This window comes from Chaetodon trifascialis, chromosome 14 (assembly GCF_039877785.1).
Source record: "Chaetodon trifascialis isolate fChaTrf1 chromosome 14, fChaTrf1.hap1, whole genome shotgun sequence".
NCBI classification, from domain to species: Eukaryota; Metazoa; Chordata; class Actinopteri; order Chaetodontiformes; family Chaetodontidae; genus Chaetodon; species Chaetodon trifascialis.
In genome coordinates this window covers 5,831,312-5,847,904 of record NC_092069.1, presented here as the reverse complement: position 1 = coordinate 5,847,904, position 16,593 = coordinate 5,831,312, and the positions used below count along the sequence as shown (strand labels likewise).

The following is a 16,593-nucleotide window of genomic DNA, read 5'->3' as shown; positions in this document are numbered from 1 at the left end:
GATTTTCTTTATAGTACCTGAACCTTGGACATTGCTTATGTCGTCTGTTGCGGCAGTTTTGCACTTTGTGAAGCTCATTAACAAAAGGTAACTTCGTGGTGGTTCTGAAGTTGATGCTAACATGTATCATGGTCGGCCTCATCCCTCTCTGACCACCGTGTATGTTAAAATGTTGTCCTTGTCCACAGAAAGCACTGGGAGAGTTTCCAGAGAAAGAGCTTCAGCTACAGCAGATGGAGGTCCAGGGTCAGGGGGTTTTGGAGAAGACTTCAGCGGAGGGACAGGTCCACATTCTGCGAGACATGAAGCGCCTGCGAGAGTCCTGGTTGGCGCTGTACAACATGAGTCTCAATCTTCACAGGTACCTGTGGATAATGAGTGGGTTTTTATGGGTGTGTTGTGTGTGGCAATGGTAGGCAAGACTGTAAGAGAACTACTCTTAGCTTGGTCTCTCTGATCTCTCTGACTCCCACACTGTCTACACCCACCACGTAGTGGAAACGGCTCACCAACACCAGCAGTTTTCTGCTTCGGCTTCTACTTGAAAAATGGAATCAATTACTCATGATGGTGCCACAGATGGCAATGTTACGCTGCCTGGTACTTTTTCTGTTTTGTTTATTCAGTTTTCAGCTCACTGACTCTGATTATATTCACCAGTGAGGTACTTTCAACAGTTGACTTGTCAGACTCAACCAGGAAGTTTTACAGAGCTTTTAGTTGGAGGAGCAGTAGCTCTCTGTGGGAGACGCTGGAGACACAGGCGAGGAAAGCGTTCCAGAGCTGGATAGTACCCTACGTCTCCCGGGCTCCCTGGTCGTGATTGGTTGTGCGATTGGCATCAGGCCAGCCCCTGTGTCAACCAGTCTTTCAAACAGAGAAAAAAAGATGTTTCAGGGTTCCTCTCATTGAACTTATGAACAATCCACAAATTAGCCACCACATCAAAATGTGAAGAGAAGCAGTCACCTGAAGAGTTTTCCTCGCCTTTGACCATCTTGCAGGCTCAACCTATCTTCTCTGATCAAACTTAATTTTTCACACTCCAAAATGATCCTCACCTGCTCTGTGTTCTGCTACATATTTACCAAAGCCAGTTCCTTATCATCTTCAACCTGATGCTTTAACTTTTCATGTTCCATTTGCAACAGCAGCGACTCCTTCTGTTGTTCAAATGACAAACCAGTACTCTGACCTAACACTGGAAACACACCAGCAGCATCTGCAGTTATGCCTTTCGCTGCGCCCCCCAGCACGTTCATCTCATTCAGATTAGACTTTACAATAGACTTAACTTTGTCCTTGAGCATTTGTTACTGATTTCAATTTAAAGTTATGTGTTTTACCTTGAGGGATATTGAATTATTAAATAAATAAATTATTATTAACTACACACAATAACCACTAACTACACACTCACACACACACACACACACACACACACACACACACACACACACACACACAGCTAATACGTACAACACTTATGAATAAATGAAGAAATGAATGTGATCATGAATAGGCTAAATGCTACCATGAATAAATACAAAGACTACAGCAATGAACAATGAACGAATAAACGATTGAATGACTGAAGTCGTGAATGCAGCAACGTACCAGATTTGTGAATGAGGATCATCACACCAGATCAAGCCTGATATCTCAATCAGATGCATCAATAAGTGGAAACACAAAACAAGTGGATGAAATCTTTTAGACTAAACATTAAAACAAGGCTTAAGGCACCGTTCAGCCGCTGAGATATTATCTGAAGTAATTAGATATAACTTTATTGATGGGAGATCCTCATTTTAGATCTAATGCTCCTTGCTATTAATATTAATCGATGGTATCACCTCAGCATCACAGGAGAAGTAATGTTTCACCTGTTGCTTGATTCCAGCTTTAGTATTTGGGAGAGAGGGGGGAACTTCACCTCTCCTCCCTCTAGATCTGTATGTTTCTAATTATTTCTTTTTTTTTCCTTTTATCCAGTTTCTTTCCGAAAGAATAAATGATGCTTCTCACAATTTGATGTCCTCCGTGTTTAAAAGCTGAGCCTTTTCAGCTGCTGAAGGATACCAAAACACTTTTATGAATAGCAAAAGATCATGAATAACAAAAGATCATCCTTAATTGTGAGGTAGCAGAACATATTAAGGCAGGTTTTCGTCTCATAATGGCAATTGTTAGCTGAGTTATGAAAACACTTAACCTGTCTCTTTCTTTCTCTACCAGGCTGCTGAACAGCTCCACAGAGCAAACAGAGTCTGACTTATGGAGAGTCAGTGGCCTGACTGCAGACAGCACATCCCTAACAACAGAGCTCAGTCTGGGGGAGGGGGGCAGTCAGGTGAGGACAGCAAGCTCCAAGAACCAGAGAGGTCAGCAGCAAGACAAGCCAGTAGAGGCGTATGGAGCCTTGGCCAGCTCGGGCCCAGGAAGAGGAGGAAGCTTAGAGGGGGAGGCAGGAGAGGCGGTGATGATGGGGCATGGTCCATGGCTGCAGGGCCAAGGTGAAGGTCACCTCATTCTGGCTGGACAGGACAATGAACATCTCAGCTCATCAAGGACGGGCAAGAACGATGCCTTTAAAGGAGATGAAGTAGATTCCTCTGCTTGGAGCATTCGCAGCAGAGCAGGTCACAAAGTTTCCAAAGACTCCATCACCAGTGGAAGCCCTGACAGGGATAAATCAACAGGGGGTGACGGCAGCATCTTGTTCGGAGACAGGGGGGCAACAGCATTTACCACAAAAGTCAGCGGTGGTGATGAAAGAAGGACAAGCTCTGGAGAAGGCAGCATGGAGGCAGGGGAAGGCCTGAGCCCAGCAGGAGGAGCATTCATGCTGTTCAGAAGGGACCCAGCCAAGCAGCCATCAACAACACCAATGCAACACACAATGGTATTGTTGTGCAGAGTTTACTTTCAACAAGCGTTCATATTTCTTTGTACCTAAAAACTCACCTTTCTGCAAGTTCCCATGTGACCTTGGTGGTGAACTGTATTTAAAGGGTACTACAAGGCAAAACTCAGCCAATGGCAAGAGGGTGTGAAGAGAAGTCCGGGACCACAGCTCCCTTTTTCCCTATGGCTCACCATTTCTCCCCACGGCTCTGCACATGTTTCTGCTCTCTTCTGGGGGTTGTTGGTAGTTTTGAGAGCCATCTCTTTACTGTAGTCTTTTGCAGCTGCTTAATTCCTCGAAAATGCTAATGCTAGTTAATTTATTAGTGAAAAAAGCAACAGAAGAAAGTTATTTCAGAGCTCCGGTTGGTTCCAGTGATGGATGCAGCTGTCTAAGCATAGGTCTTGAGCTGCTTCTTTTGTCATCTTTCAGAATTTAATCACAGAGCATTGGTGAGTTTTGAAAAGCTGCATTCACCTTCACAGCTTTTGTGCACTTGTCTGGCAGATAAATTGTTGTTGAAATGAAACCATATCGATAAGTAAACAAAGAAGCACAGACGTCTGGTGACAGATGACTGCTGTGACCAACCTCTCCCACTGATGGACTTGTTAACTGTCAAGTCATCAGCCATTTGTCTGTACTCCAAACAACAAAAAGGCCACAGAATGACTGCTGACTTGTTGGCAATGTTCAGGTGTGCTGTGTAAGAGTTTTATGACATGTTTGGGGTTTCACAGGGAGGCACAGGACAGTACATATCAAGGAGGAGGGAGTTTGAGGCCTGGCTGTCCAGAGAGAGTGAACTCCTCTCAGGGATCCTCAAAACCAAGGGAGAAACGCTCAGTGCCAAACAACTCAAGAGCCGACAGGACACACTCAAGGTGAGTTCCTGAAAACATTCAGGATGGTTTTCTTACAGCTCAGCCTGTAGTTCTAGTATGACACCACTTCTTATTCGTGGAGGTGGGTGTTAAGACTGTACAGTGTTAACTGGCTCTTTGTTAAGTGCTAAGTATGTTTAAAATGGAATGCAAAATGGATGTAACCTTCATGTACCAGCTGATGGATCACAAGCTGCTCTTACTGAAGTCTGCTGAAGTTTGGGAGATGACTGGTTACATTTTTTGGTGGTTTGTTGAAAATTGATCACAGGACAGAACTGAAATTTTTGCATGTCGTTGCCCATTTGTTCCTAATGGCACTGACATTATTGCTGACCGTCATTTGTCAGATTTATGCCTGCATTTTCTCACCTACAGCGCAGCCGTTGGTGTCCAGTCATATCAGTGCATGACGACAATTAACTTGAGACATGACACTTGTTTGAGTTAGGTAGTTCACCACAGTAAATAGCATAACTTCATTTACTCACTCACTACTAGCACAGGAAGAATAGGTACATGCTGGGCTGCCAGGGTATTCTGGGAACGTATTATGGTTAGCCAATATTTACATTCATTCACAAGTGTTTGTAGGCAGTTCGAAGTCTCATTGTTAGTCACTTAACTGTGCTTCCTGAGAGAGGGTGACTCCTGTGAAACGTACGAATGTCTATTGATTTAATGTTAGACCTATTCATGCTAACATTATATCAGGATAAAAAGCACTGTTGTGTTGACCTTTTATTGTTAAAAGATTCAATTGTGTTGCGCCTTATTTTGCTTGTCATTTCCGAACTGGGGGAAAAAACTTTCTGTACTAGTTCAGTAGACCTCAAGCTCTCTGCTGTGTCGTGGTGCAGGCTCTGAGGGCAGGAGTGGCCTGGGGTCAGGAGCAGTTCCAGCTGGTGCTCCAGGAGAGTCAGGGCAGTGAGGCTGGTTCTGGAGCAGTAGAAGATGCGTGTCTGGAGGACCTTCGCTACCGGTGGATGCTCCACAAGTCCAAACTGAAGGATGTGGGAGACTTACGCGTCAGAACCAGTGCCAAGGTGAGAGGAGCAATCCTAAATGGGGATCAACAAGAGACATATGTCATTATCATTAGGGATGCACCAATCAAACTTTTTCTCCCCATACCAATTCTGACACAAAACAAAACAGAGCAAAGTTTGAAAAGTTGAAAGAACATATCGTGGAGCTCAAAGAAATCTGCGAGGAAAACAGGCATTTACTTTGCTGCAGTCCAGCTCTCAACCTGTGTGCTCATACCGGAGCGGCTTGATCAACACTTGATCACTGACTCTTTCTGGAGGCTCTATTTACCAGTGAACAGTGCCATTTCTCCCACTAAGCCGAGCCACCACCACACTGACTTGTTGAACGTGTGTAGTTTTTGTTTAATAATGTATGATGTTTTTGTTAGTGAAAAATGGAAAGTTTGTGACATGTGAGATGATTTATTGAATTCTTGACATTTTATTAATTGTTCTGACCTCATTAACCTTGGACAGATGTAGAGATTGTAGCGAATGATGATACATTTGTGAGCTTGGGTCCCTGGGACACAGATTTTTTGGGGTCCAAAATAAAAGAGGTATGAATCCCTGGTGTAGGTAATAAGACACAGATTGCTGTTTGCATGTAAACAGTAATACACACACAAAAAAAAGGCACTAATTCAACGTACTTGAGTTGGGAAACTGTCTTTAATTGCTGGTTTATGCAAAAGTACTACATTAACTGCTGTGTCCACTGTGATGTCTTGTCATGGTATTCCCCCTAAGTGCACTGCTCTCTTTCACCACAGGGTGGCAGTGTAACACAATTTATGGCACTGATTGCACAGTTAAGATTCCTTGTCACACATCTGTAAAGAAGCTGCTGTTCATTAGACTCAGTACTTAAAGTAGACTGAGTGCGAGTTGTGCAGTCATTTCCAGATGTGGTGGAAGCAGATTTTTACACAAACTGAACCGTTTGGCTATTTTTAGGCACTAAACAGTCAGTCCGGCAGCATGGGCCTACATGAGTCAGTAGTGTGTAAGATTGTGATTTGAATTTAGTGCAAAAGGTTAGTGTGTATTACTCTTGCAGACGTTTTGAACACAGTCAACATTGTGAATTGATTCAAATCTTTTCTCACTCTGTCTACAGAGAGTTCAAGCCAAAGAAGAGGAGCCGGCCATTGCAGCAAAGGTGCAAAAGGTAACACCAAGCTGTAAAATTATGGCTGAGATAATTATCAGTATTCATTTGGTCAGTACTGAGATTAAGATTACCCTGATTAATTATCTAACATTTTGTTGTGTGTGGGAGTGAGGGCTGGAAAGTATGAAATTGTTTGGAAGCTATCGCCAATCTTGCCTTACATGAAAACAATATATTTATAGCATTAAATTAAATATTTGATTACACAGTTCACTTGTAAATTAAGAGTTCTTGATTTTGGTATACTGAGATATTTCACTTACTAATTTATAGTCTAACTAAGTTAATAAACTGTAGATGCCAAGTCAAGCTGTTTTTTTCTTTTTTTTTTAAATAAAAAGTAATGATGATTCTTAGAACACACAATTCCAGATTACTTTAGATTACTTTAAAAAACCTTAGATAGCGAGTACTTATGTGGCTTGTGTGTTCATATATAGGTGTGTCTACTGCCTCCTGTGTTCCAAATATTCAGAAGACTTTAATATCAAGAGGACATATAGGTCGTAGTAAAGTATTAAAAATGCCATTCTCCCAGAACCCGAGCTGATGTCTTCAAATGTCACACTAAAGCCAACCAACAGCTCAAAACAGAGAAATATTCAGTTTGCAATGATATTAAAGTGAGAAAAGCAGTTTTTATATGTTCATAGCACCCATTTCTTCTATTGATTCCAAAGGAACTAGACACATAGCATGTATTAGATAGTGGAGGATTAATGGAGGAAAAGTACCTGGTCACATTAAAAATGTTTGGTTTTGCTCTCCTGTATTGACATATTGAGATTTCCCAGCAGTCTTTGGGCTGTAGAGAGCCAAACACCTGACCTGACCACCCAGGACTGGCATCAAATCAAGCATAAAGAACCAACCCCCCAGCCCACCATTCATTTAGTAAGCAGTGGGTGGTGAGCAGATTAAAGAATGCCCCCCCTCGACCACCGTGTTGACCCCTCAGACGCCCCAGCTGAAACAGCCCTCCAAACATTCTTCTTCAGAGTCTTTTCACACGGTTTTTACAGAGTGAGCGCTCTGCTCCTGCTTGCTTTTATCAGCCTTTATCTTTGGGGGAGGGGGGCTGTTTGCTTTATTGACTACATGCTTTGTTGAGTCACGTAATGTGTTTTTCTTCTCTAGTGCCAAGAAGCAAAAACACCCACCATTTAGCAGCTATTTATGACAAACCAGAATAATTGATGTGCTGGAAAATCTAGTCTTTATTAGCGCATTCATCTAAATCGAGACATAATGTTGATTCATTTTGGACTGACAGGCATCTTTGTCTGCATATCAGCTCTTGATTTAAAGCATGGTGTGCAGAACAGTATACATCCTGTCTGATTAGCTATTGTTGGGCTCTGTGTCTCTAAGCTGTCACTCTAATAGATACAGTATGTAGTCAGAAGTAGGCAAATGTGTCACACTGTTTTTTTTTTTTTCACCAAGTACTTGCACACTATAGAAGTGTTATATTAGTCTGGACCAAACTGATGAACCGACCAGCTGTGCTTTTTTAATCGTCTGCTTCACCAGGAAAAAAACAGCAGCAGTTTGTAATACAAACTAAATAAATGTGGCTGCTACCTACACCGAGCAGGTTTTATAGTCCACCAGGACATGAGTCCTCAGTTTGCAGCACATAATGAGTCTGGACGCTTTGCTAATGCTATGAGTTTGACCAGCAGAGTACTTATACATTAGGTTTACAGTTATTAAGAGGACCTAGACAAGCAATTTTTTTGAAGCCTTTCAGCAATCATTAGTGCCACCAGTCACATAACCCTGAGCTGATTTATTCATGAGAACATATAGGTACTGTACACATGAGAAATGAATTACGTAACAAAGTGTGCAATGTAAAAAGTGCTGAATAGTCGTTTCAAATTGAACCTTTTTCCTATCAAGGGCCATTTCAGTTTTTGAAACAGCACCTGACAAGCTTATTACGCATATCTGATGGGGGGGGAGTTCACAGGAATCCCCTTGTCGGTGCCCCTAGGCAAACTAAATTACTGAACACATACATCACACTAACCATTGGCTGGAACTGCTTCTCTTTGGCGAGGCGTCTGACGTCACACGGTGATTATGACGATGGTGCTGATGCTGCAGCTTGTTTTCCAGGTTTGGGTCAGTCAGTCAGTCTTGACTAGAACGGAGTCTTAGCAGAGTGAGTTTTGAAAAGAGCTGTAGCAGGTTGTTGCTTTGCAGCTCAGTGATTTCATGTTGTAGGTCGTCAGGAACAACAGCAAATATGTTCAGTTGCTTTTCTTTTCTTTTCTTTTCTTTCTTCGCCTGAAGGAGTTTACCCACTCCGCAGCATGTCATAGCAGGTTTTTGTTCTGACAGAGTCAGAACATGCAGTGTTCCCTCTTTCTCAGCTTTAATTTCACATTTGAAAGCTGAGAGGCTGGCTGGAGCTTGAGGTTAGGGTCTGAGAGTAATGGTAATGTCCACCATGAATCCAGCTTTGCATGTTTGTAGTTGTAATGACGCTCAAGGTCTGCCTTTTTCATCACTGAGAGCACATCCCCCACAAACAAGCACGATCCGCATCCTCTTACATTTTGTTGACAGGCAGCATGATGCAATGCCACGCCACAGCTACTCTGTGTGTGTTGCGTTAAAGGACTGCTTGGAAGAACATGTTAGTCTGCTGTGTTGTGTTATTTTTAGATTTTTTATTTATGAATTGCTTTGCAGGCCAGATCAAAAGATCAAACAATCTTGTGGGCAGTATACTGCCCCGAGTATAAGCCTGCCTTTCCATGCAAGGCTTTTGCTGCGAAACATCTGTAGGAAATGTTGAGTTTCATTCATACTTAACAGCAATTGTTACTGTGACTATCAGCACAAAATTATTAGCTCAAACACAAAAGCTTTTTAAAGTAGGTACAAAAAGAAGACACCTTAAATTCCACAATCTTTGAATTCTGTTTTTATGTTTGATCGTTATCTATGATTTGCATTCACTCATTCACACTAAGCTCACATGCTGTGTTGGCATACACATACCTTTGCCCAGTGAGTGTTTGTCATATGGAGGTATGTTTAGCTAGTTTCACTTCCTCTTCCATCAGTCATTAACCTTTACACACACAGTCCAACACACTCTGCCTCCCCCCCGTCCCCCGTCCCCAACAGAGCAGACAGACTTCCATCGCAAATATTTGGCCTTCAGTTGTGTTCATGTTTCTCTCCTGTAGCTTCCAGTTTCCTCTGACAGTTGCCACTGAAATGGCTGCAGATAGAAAGGCTTTGGTGTAAGTGAATGGCACATATCAAGATCTGGAACACACACTTACACCAAACATTCAGTGAAAAATCAACACTCAAAGAAAGAGAAGCTAATTTTGAAGCTATTTTGTCATAAAAGGAACAGTAATTCATTGCATGAATGATGGTAAAGCGGCAGAAGCAGGAACTCATACTGTACATGCATTGATGAAGTGGGAGGGTTAGTTTTGGGCATCCAGCATTCCACAAATAAAAGCCCTGTTCATTTTCTGTATGGACAATATTAGGTGACTTGCACTCTTACAACTAGATTGCTACTCACAACTTATTTTTGTAGAATTGCCATCAGCTCTATCAGTGATGATATTGGAACAACCCCCAGCCCACCATTCACTCACATTCGCAGCATCACTGCAAATAGGTCAGACGAGGCAGGAAAAACAGGGTTGTAAACAAATCCCAAGTTCAGTCAGACATATTTGAAAGAGTAAACAAACACAAATAGTAAAATTATTCTAAAGGTCCGTCACAGTTTACGGACCTGTTTTGGCTTTGACCTCGTGTTCTTGCTGTGGTCGTGCATACACTGTTGTCCTGTGCAATGAGGGATTATTAGCAGCATTCAGCTAAAGTGGTTTAGATAATCTGGTCCGTTTACAAAACGTCTCATCATGTGACAGTTTGTTTTTCATGCCATGTCGCACCTTTTCTTGGCCACATTGCTGTTAATTGCTTTGGTTTAACAAGTACAATGTTATTAGAACCGATATCTCCAGAGCTGTGAAAATAAAACACAAGGTGTAATAAGTTGTAATTTTCCTTTAAGTCCCTTCTAGAGTATTTTGGAAGAAACATTCTACGGCAGAGTTTAAGAGTCTGTTACTTACGAAGCTGTTTTTGTATTTTGGATTGATGTGAATGGACCTAAACAGGCCTCCTATCAACAAATCTGACCCTGTCCCATTCGTCCAATCTTGGAAAAAGAAAGGACATCAGACTTAAGCATCATTGGTTCCAGGACCACAACCACAGCCTCCTGAAAACAGACTACTCTGCGTGAAAGTAGGCACAGCACACCCTTTAGGCTGTTTTTTATTTATTAATCTCTGCACCCAACATTAAGTATTTTACAGACCCCCACAAAGCTAATGTCGAAGTCATAATTAAGACCAGGAGACTTGGATTTTCCTGAAAGCTCCCATATATTTGCAGAGGCATTTAATTGTGCAAAAAAAAATCGGGATGCCTCATGTCAGCCAAACCAATTTCATATGTCTAGTTCTACGTTATGAAAGCACCGTATTTTAATCCTCAAACCTCGATCGTACAGCCACCTTGAGTTATCAGATAACGTAAACTGTAGTTGTAAGCAAGTTGGGAGCTTGTGACTAGTTCCCCTCTCAACCATCCATTCCCTATTATGTGAAGCCTGCAGAAGTCTTCTTCACCACAGAAACAGTGGTTGAGGTTAATGGGTATTGTAGTGTATGAGAGGAAAAATGCTTCACTTCCACTTTGCAACATCAAACCATCATATGACATTTTAAAAGGTGTTTACAGGACATTAACAACCATCATCGGCTATTACACTGTGACACATGAGAGCAGCTCATCGGGCATTATGTTCATCATTTCAGATAGTAAATAATGCCAAATACATGATAGTTCAAGTTGTTATATCAGCAGATTTCATTAGATTTATTCCACAACTGCTAACTGTTATTAGTAATGTGCAAACTTAGCACTCTACCATGAGATAGTGTCACAGGACTCTGTGTCAGTGTAATGAATTTTAGCCAATGATATTCACACAACAATCCCACACAAAAACACCTTCAGGCTTTCCCCATCTGTTGCCTGCTGTATCCACGTTTGATGCTGGGCCTCGGTGAAATTGACCTTTGCAGGCAACTGTTTTACATTCGATTATTTCCAGTGAGGCCGGGGTAAGGCAGTGTTCAGCAAGCGAAAGATGAACGTGGGCAGTAAACATGATTCACAGAGTAACTGTCTGAGAGAGAGAGAGAGAGTGTCCGAGTGTACATGATGTTCCTGGCTGTGTGGGTGTGCTGCTTCTGCTGGCATCTTATCCTAGTTCACATTTAGTCAGTTTTTAGTTTGCTGAGCTAAAGAATTAGCACATCCTTGTGTTCATTCATCCCCTATCTCCCAGATTTCAACTTGATTTGCCTAAAATACAGCTCGTTCCCATGGTCCATGCGTTATTTGCTTGTGATAATGGCATTCACTTGTCTTTATTTTGTCATCCAAGAGCTGCGTTCCATCAGGGGGCATCTGCTGTATGTCTTTTAACAGTCAGTTGTATGGACCTCTGCATCTGGCTGGATTGCTAAAGACTGTATGACAACATGAATGAGATTTGAAAGGCTCGCTCATTCTGTGACCTCGCCTGGACATTTTTCAGCAGCTCAGTCATTTCCACTGTTTTTCAGTGATTAAATATACATATGTACATTCATGTGTTTTCCCTGTGTAGAAGCCCGGGCTGTTGCAGCGGGTCTGTCGGCTGGCTCTTCCTCTGTGGCTGCTCCTGCTGGCTCTGCTGCTCCTGGCCTTCCTGCTGCCCCTCATGGACGAAGGCAACAGTTGCTCCCTCTCCAACAACTTCGCCCGATCCTTCAACATCATGCTCCGTTACGACGGACCGCCACCCACATAGGAAACCTCCTCTGGATGGCACAAGATATCAGAGTCATATCTGATCTCCCTCTGAAGCAACTTGCGGACTTATGTAGGAAATGTTGATTTGACGACTTAAGGTCCCACCTTGCCCCACCCTTTGATCCTCATACGTGACTGTAACAGAGCGCAAACAGGACCACAAGGCCTTGCAGCTTCAAACTGTTTCTTTTGCGGCAAATCCTCTACTTATTTTAACGACTAGTCTTTGCAAACAACAGTGAATCAGTGACACATCATCTCCTCTAGGATGCACCACAGTCTATGAAGGAAGCCGCCACCTGAAGTAGCACGCACATCTGCAAATGACAAATCCCACATTATCCTGACCCTTCTACACATTCTGGGCAAAGACATCAAGTGTCAGCTCTACAGACCCTCACATCCCATACTGTACACCTTTGCAGCTTAAAATCATGATCTGTTGTGTCACCTGCCTGTCTGTCACAGAGGATCAGCAACACTCCAACAGGACCACAAGTCCTGTGCTCATTCTAAGAATTTCAACGTGTTCTAACTGGACCATAGAGGCTGTACCATCTGTAAACCAAAGCCATTTTTTGTCACCTTGAGTGGCATGTCTTCCTAACACAGACCCCGTTTTCCAATGTTTTTCTGACTAAGTGACGAATGGGGACAACAAGTTTTGTAACTGGTCCAGTATTGAGCAAGAGAGACAGCAGCTGTGAACAGGCTGCAGTGTGATCCTTCGTGGTCGTCAGTGCACATCCACCAAAAGCGCTTGTTTTTGCCAGTGACAGGTGGGTTGTTATTTTAAGCGGGATCCTACAGAGAAATGTTTTCTCTTTCCCTTTTGCTTGATTTGGTGTGCTGTATCACAAAGTCTCACTCAAGGAGAAGTCTCTGTGTGAAACCTCTCGATAGTGGAGTTGTTGCTTTTCCATTGATGTCTTCACTGAAGAAAGTAGCTTAGTGTTAGCTAAAAGATGTTTAATGTCATGGCTGAATGTAAGCAACAAGTCATCTGTCATGAGACTTCAGAAGAGCGTCTCCTGGAGCGAGACGTGGTTAGACGACAGACCAGATCAAGCAAAAGGTAAAGACAGCATTTTGTTTCTCTTTTGGGATCCTTTCCATAATGTTGTCAGACTCTTAGAATAACAATCTGAGGCTCTCTTATTGGACGTACACTGACGGTGCGTAATTGCCACACAGGTTTTGCATTGCAGCATTTCATGGCTGCCGGCTGTAGCGCTCTCACTCCATCCTGCACCCCATTAGTCACTTAGACATAAAATATGGAGGAAAAAGGGCCCAGGTTGAAAAATACCAAAGTTTCCCTTTAATTATGGTTGTAAGCTTTTCTCTAATGAAGACTAAATTCTGTTCAAACGGCAAGAAGAGTTTTGTGTTGGTATGTAGAAATAACAAAAACAAATGAAGTGAGAAAAATATGTCATAGCAAGTTTCTTGATATGAAGTCATTAGAATGAGAAGTTTAGCAGGTACCATACTGTGCATGTGGTGAGAGGCGAGGGCTGACACCACGGCACAGAGCTGGACATGAGACTCACACCTTCTAAACAATGACTGATAGCATTGATTATGTCCTCCATGTGTCCCGATGGTCCACCTGGAAAGACCAGGATCTGAACAGTTCCATCGTCTCTGCCTGAGCTAACGCTGCTTCTGCTGTTGTGCTAATGATATGTAGCAATGTCAAATAGCCAGTTTGCAAAGAATTGCAAAGTGCAGCTTTATATTTTAAATTACTTTTAATCTTTTTAAAGAGTTTGAGGCCAAAACTTGAAGTTGTGTGTTGTTACTATTACAGTATAAAATCAAGCAGGACAGTCACCGGATGTTCATACTGAGAGCAACATGGCTAATGCTAATCCTTGGAATCATGTATTTTCATTGTAAGCCAGAAGTAACGTGTCAACATAGCAAGCAATCAATTAGTAATCAGATGGCGCACGCCTGTGTGTGTGCATGCGTGTTCTGATGTTCAGATGCAGCCATTGAAATTGTTCCTACTTGCAAAGCGTCTTTGTGTGTCGCTCTCCTCCCTCACTCTCTTTTCCTGCTCGTAGTTTGACGCGTTACCTCTTGGAAACGGCATCCTCTGCTCTGAATCACAATAGAGAAGAACGGTTAATATTTGAAGGACACGCTCGATTCAAACGTTCGTGTCAGCAGAGTTAAAGCAGCTCTGTGTGTGTACGTGTTTTTAAGTGTACAAGCGTCTCATGAGAGGTGCTATTTTGGCTGAAACCCTGCGATCTGTCTTTTTCACAGCCTAAACCACCTGTGAAAACAATTAGAAAGCTGTCTGCCGTGGCCCCTGGCATTGTCTTGGACCACAGCGTGCTTTGATGCCAGTGCCTGAGCCGTAAACTTGGCCATCACTTTTTTTTGTCCAAACACAGAATAACTTTTTTTTTTTTTTATCCTGCTTTCTCTCTCTTTCACACCACGCACACCCCTAAAAATACCCAAACACCTCCACACACCCCCACATACAGTTACTTTCCCCTTTTTGGCTGAGTTTGTATTGTTGACTCAACATGTTGCCATAGCAGCAGTGACCAAATTAAGTTAATCGGTTACGTCGTCTTACACAGTAACAGACTTTGTTTGAGGCAACGTTCAAGTGTTCCAGCATATTCATTACAAAAAAAAAATCTTTCTTTTTGTTTGGAGAGCATAGAGCTTTATATTCAGCTGCAAGATATGTTACCTCTATACTAGGGTGGTCACTGATATGCTGTACGAAGCAGGCAAGCAGCCTGACCTGATCATATCCAAAATGCTTCCTCACATGACTGAGTGCCGCTGTCTGGTCAGCAGGGCTCACTTACTGTCATTCACGTCATGATAATGAAGAGGACAGCTGTCAAAGTTACTGAGAGAGGAAGGCAGAGGAGCAGTCAACAGGTCAGAGGGACAGTACGTCTGAGTAACATCACCCTCTGAAGTACAAGACACACTTAGCTGTACTTTAGGAACGTCAATATTGAGCTTTGACAAGTCAGTACACGTTTGTTAGAAATACACATATCAGTAGACAGTGAAATGTTCAAAAAGGTGATGATGTCATCCCTGTGCTGTCGTTAGATGATGTTCTGACCTATCATTAGGCACTTCAGTGGGTGTCAGACTGTGCTGTCATAAATCTACCGAGCCCTCTAACAGACTCCACCATCCTGTAGCCCTGACTTGAGGCACCATTAAGCAGACAGGCTGCCTTATATCTGCTTGGTATCTGTGTAAGATAAACCACGTGATCCGGCTCGACGAACCTCCGCAGTAGTCCAGCCACCATCACTTCACTCTTTCCAAACGTGGCAAATTAGCAGCTTCTCTCTTTTGTGAACCGTTTCATGAATTATGTCCCTTGACCAAAGAAAATAACGAGTCTGAGTGTAAGAGTGCAGTCCGTCACTGGGCTGGTCCCACGTAGTGTTTAGAACAGGTTATCAGTTGGAAAACTTGCAAATTGCTTCTTGCTAATGAGTTAGCTCTTACAGACGCCCCCACTCGCTCCGCAGAGCCTTGTGTGCAGCTCAGGAGTCTGGTGTTTACGCTCTAATTGAACACACCGTTATGTAGTCGAACCCTGATGTGTTTAAAGACTGACAGCATCTGGGAAAGAGCAGGAGCTGAACTGTCCGATCTGCCTCTGATTGGCCCTTAGTGCCGTGTCATGTCACTCTACTCATATCACGGAGCACTGCTTCATGAAAGCTGCTTCATGAGCTTTATATCAGGGATCTTAAACAGAGTTCTGGTCAACTCTGTGGTTTGTGATGTTCCTTGAAGCAAAGATATTGGACAAGGCAGAGGTGAAGAAGACAACGGTGAGCTTGCTGACTGATCTCCGACGCCTTACAGACATTTTGAGTTGGGAATCTAATAAAATCTCACATTTCTGGAAACCATGGAGTTAATTTTGCACTCGCTTTGACTACCAGTTCCCCCCTTCGGTGTGTATGGTCAAACAGTTTTTTTGACGATGACTTCTATGTGTAAATATGCTTCATGTAGCATCACATATTATTGAAGACATACAGTTCCATGGCCTTAAAGCTTTACGATACAACCCAGTTCGTCAGCTGTACTCAGTGCCATAACCACATGTATTTAGTTAGTGTGCAGCTTTGTAGAGAACTTTCAGCCAATGTACTGTTTAACTGTTATGTAACCAAGTTAAATATAAGGTTTAGTGTGTTGTGTGTTCATACTGAATCACTAATTAGACGCCATGGTATAGCTGCTTATTGTACTGCTCTTCTATTATGCATGTGTCCCTTTAGAGAAGCCTATGCAATGCCTACATTATTGTGTCCATTGATACTTTATGCAACATATGAAATGACTTGAATCTCCTGAGCACAACTGGTCCTTCAAAATGTCCTCCATGCCAGTGACGGCGCTCAGATCGAGGTGCACGTTATGAAAATGCACAGACAGTGATCGACAGCTGAGAGCTCTGTTTTTGTAAAAGGGTACACTTCTATTTTATTAAGGTTTTGAAACAGAGTAGAAAGCTTCATATTATCCAACAAAGCATGAATTTAACCAATGTTTTTTTATTCTGATGAAATAAAAATACAATTCAGAAAATCCATTTTGCAGTCGATTGTGTGTGTTGGGTAAGCCTTGTCCTTTGACATTAAAGTACACAGTAGACTGTGA

The 16,593-nt window shown here is 42.5% G+C and overlaps 1 protein-coding gene across 1 annotated transcript in view; it reads left to right on the top strand.

The window, feature by feature from the left end:
• Window positions 1-16,517, top strand: part of syne3 (spectrin repeat containing, nuclear envelope family member 3) — a 43,407-nt gene extending 26,890 nt beyond the window's left edge. The window contains exons 13-18 of the mRNA XM_070979654.1: window positions 189-361; window positions 2,239-2,905; window positions 3,649-3,792; window positions 4,653-4,838; window positions 5,944-5,994; window positions 11,732-16,517. Of these exons, the coding sequence (XP_070835755.1) occupies window positions 189-361; window positions 2,239-2,905; window positions 3,649-3,792; window positions 4,653-4,838; window positions 5,944-5,994; window positions 11,732-11,914 (1,404 nt within the window). The 3' untranslated portion in view covers window positions 11,915-16,517. The remainder of the gene's footprint in view (window positions 1-188; window positions 362-2,238; window positions 2,906-3,648; window positions 3,793-4,652; window positions 4,839-5,943; window positions 5,995-11,731) is intronic.
• The last annotated feature ends 76 nt before the right edge of the window (window positions 16,518-16,593 follow it).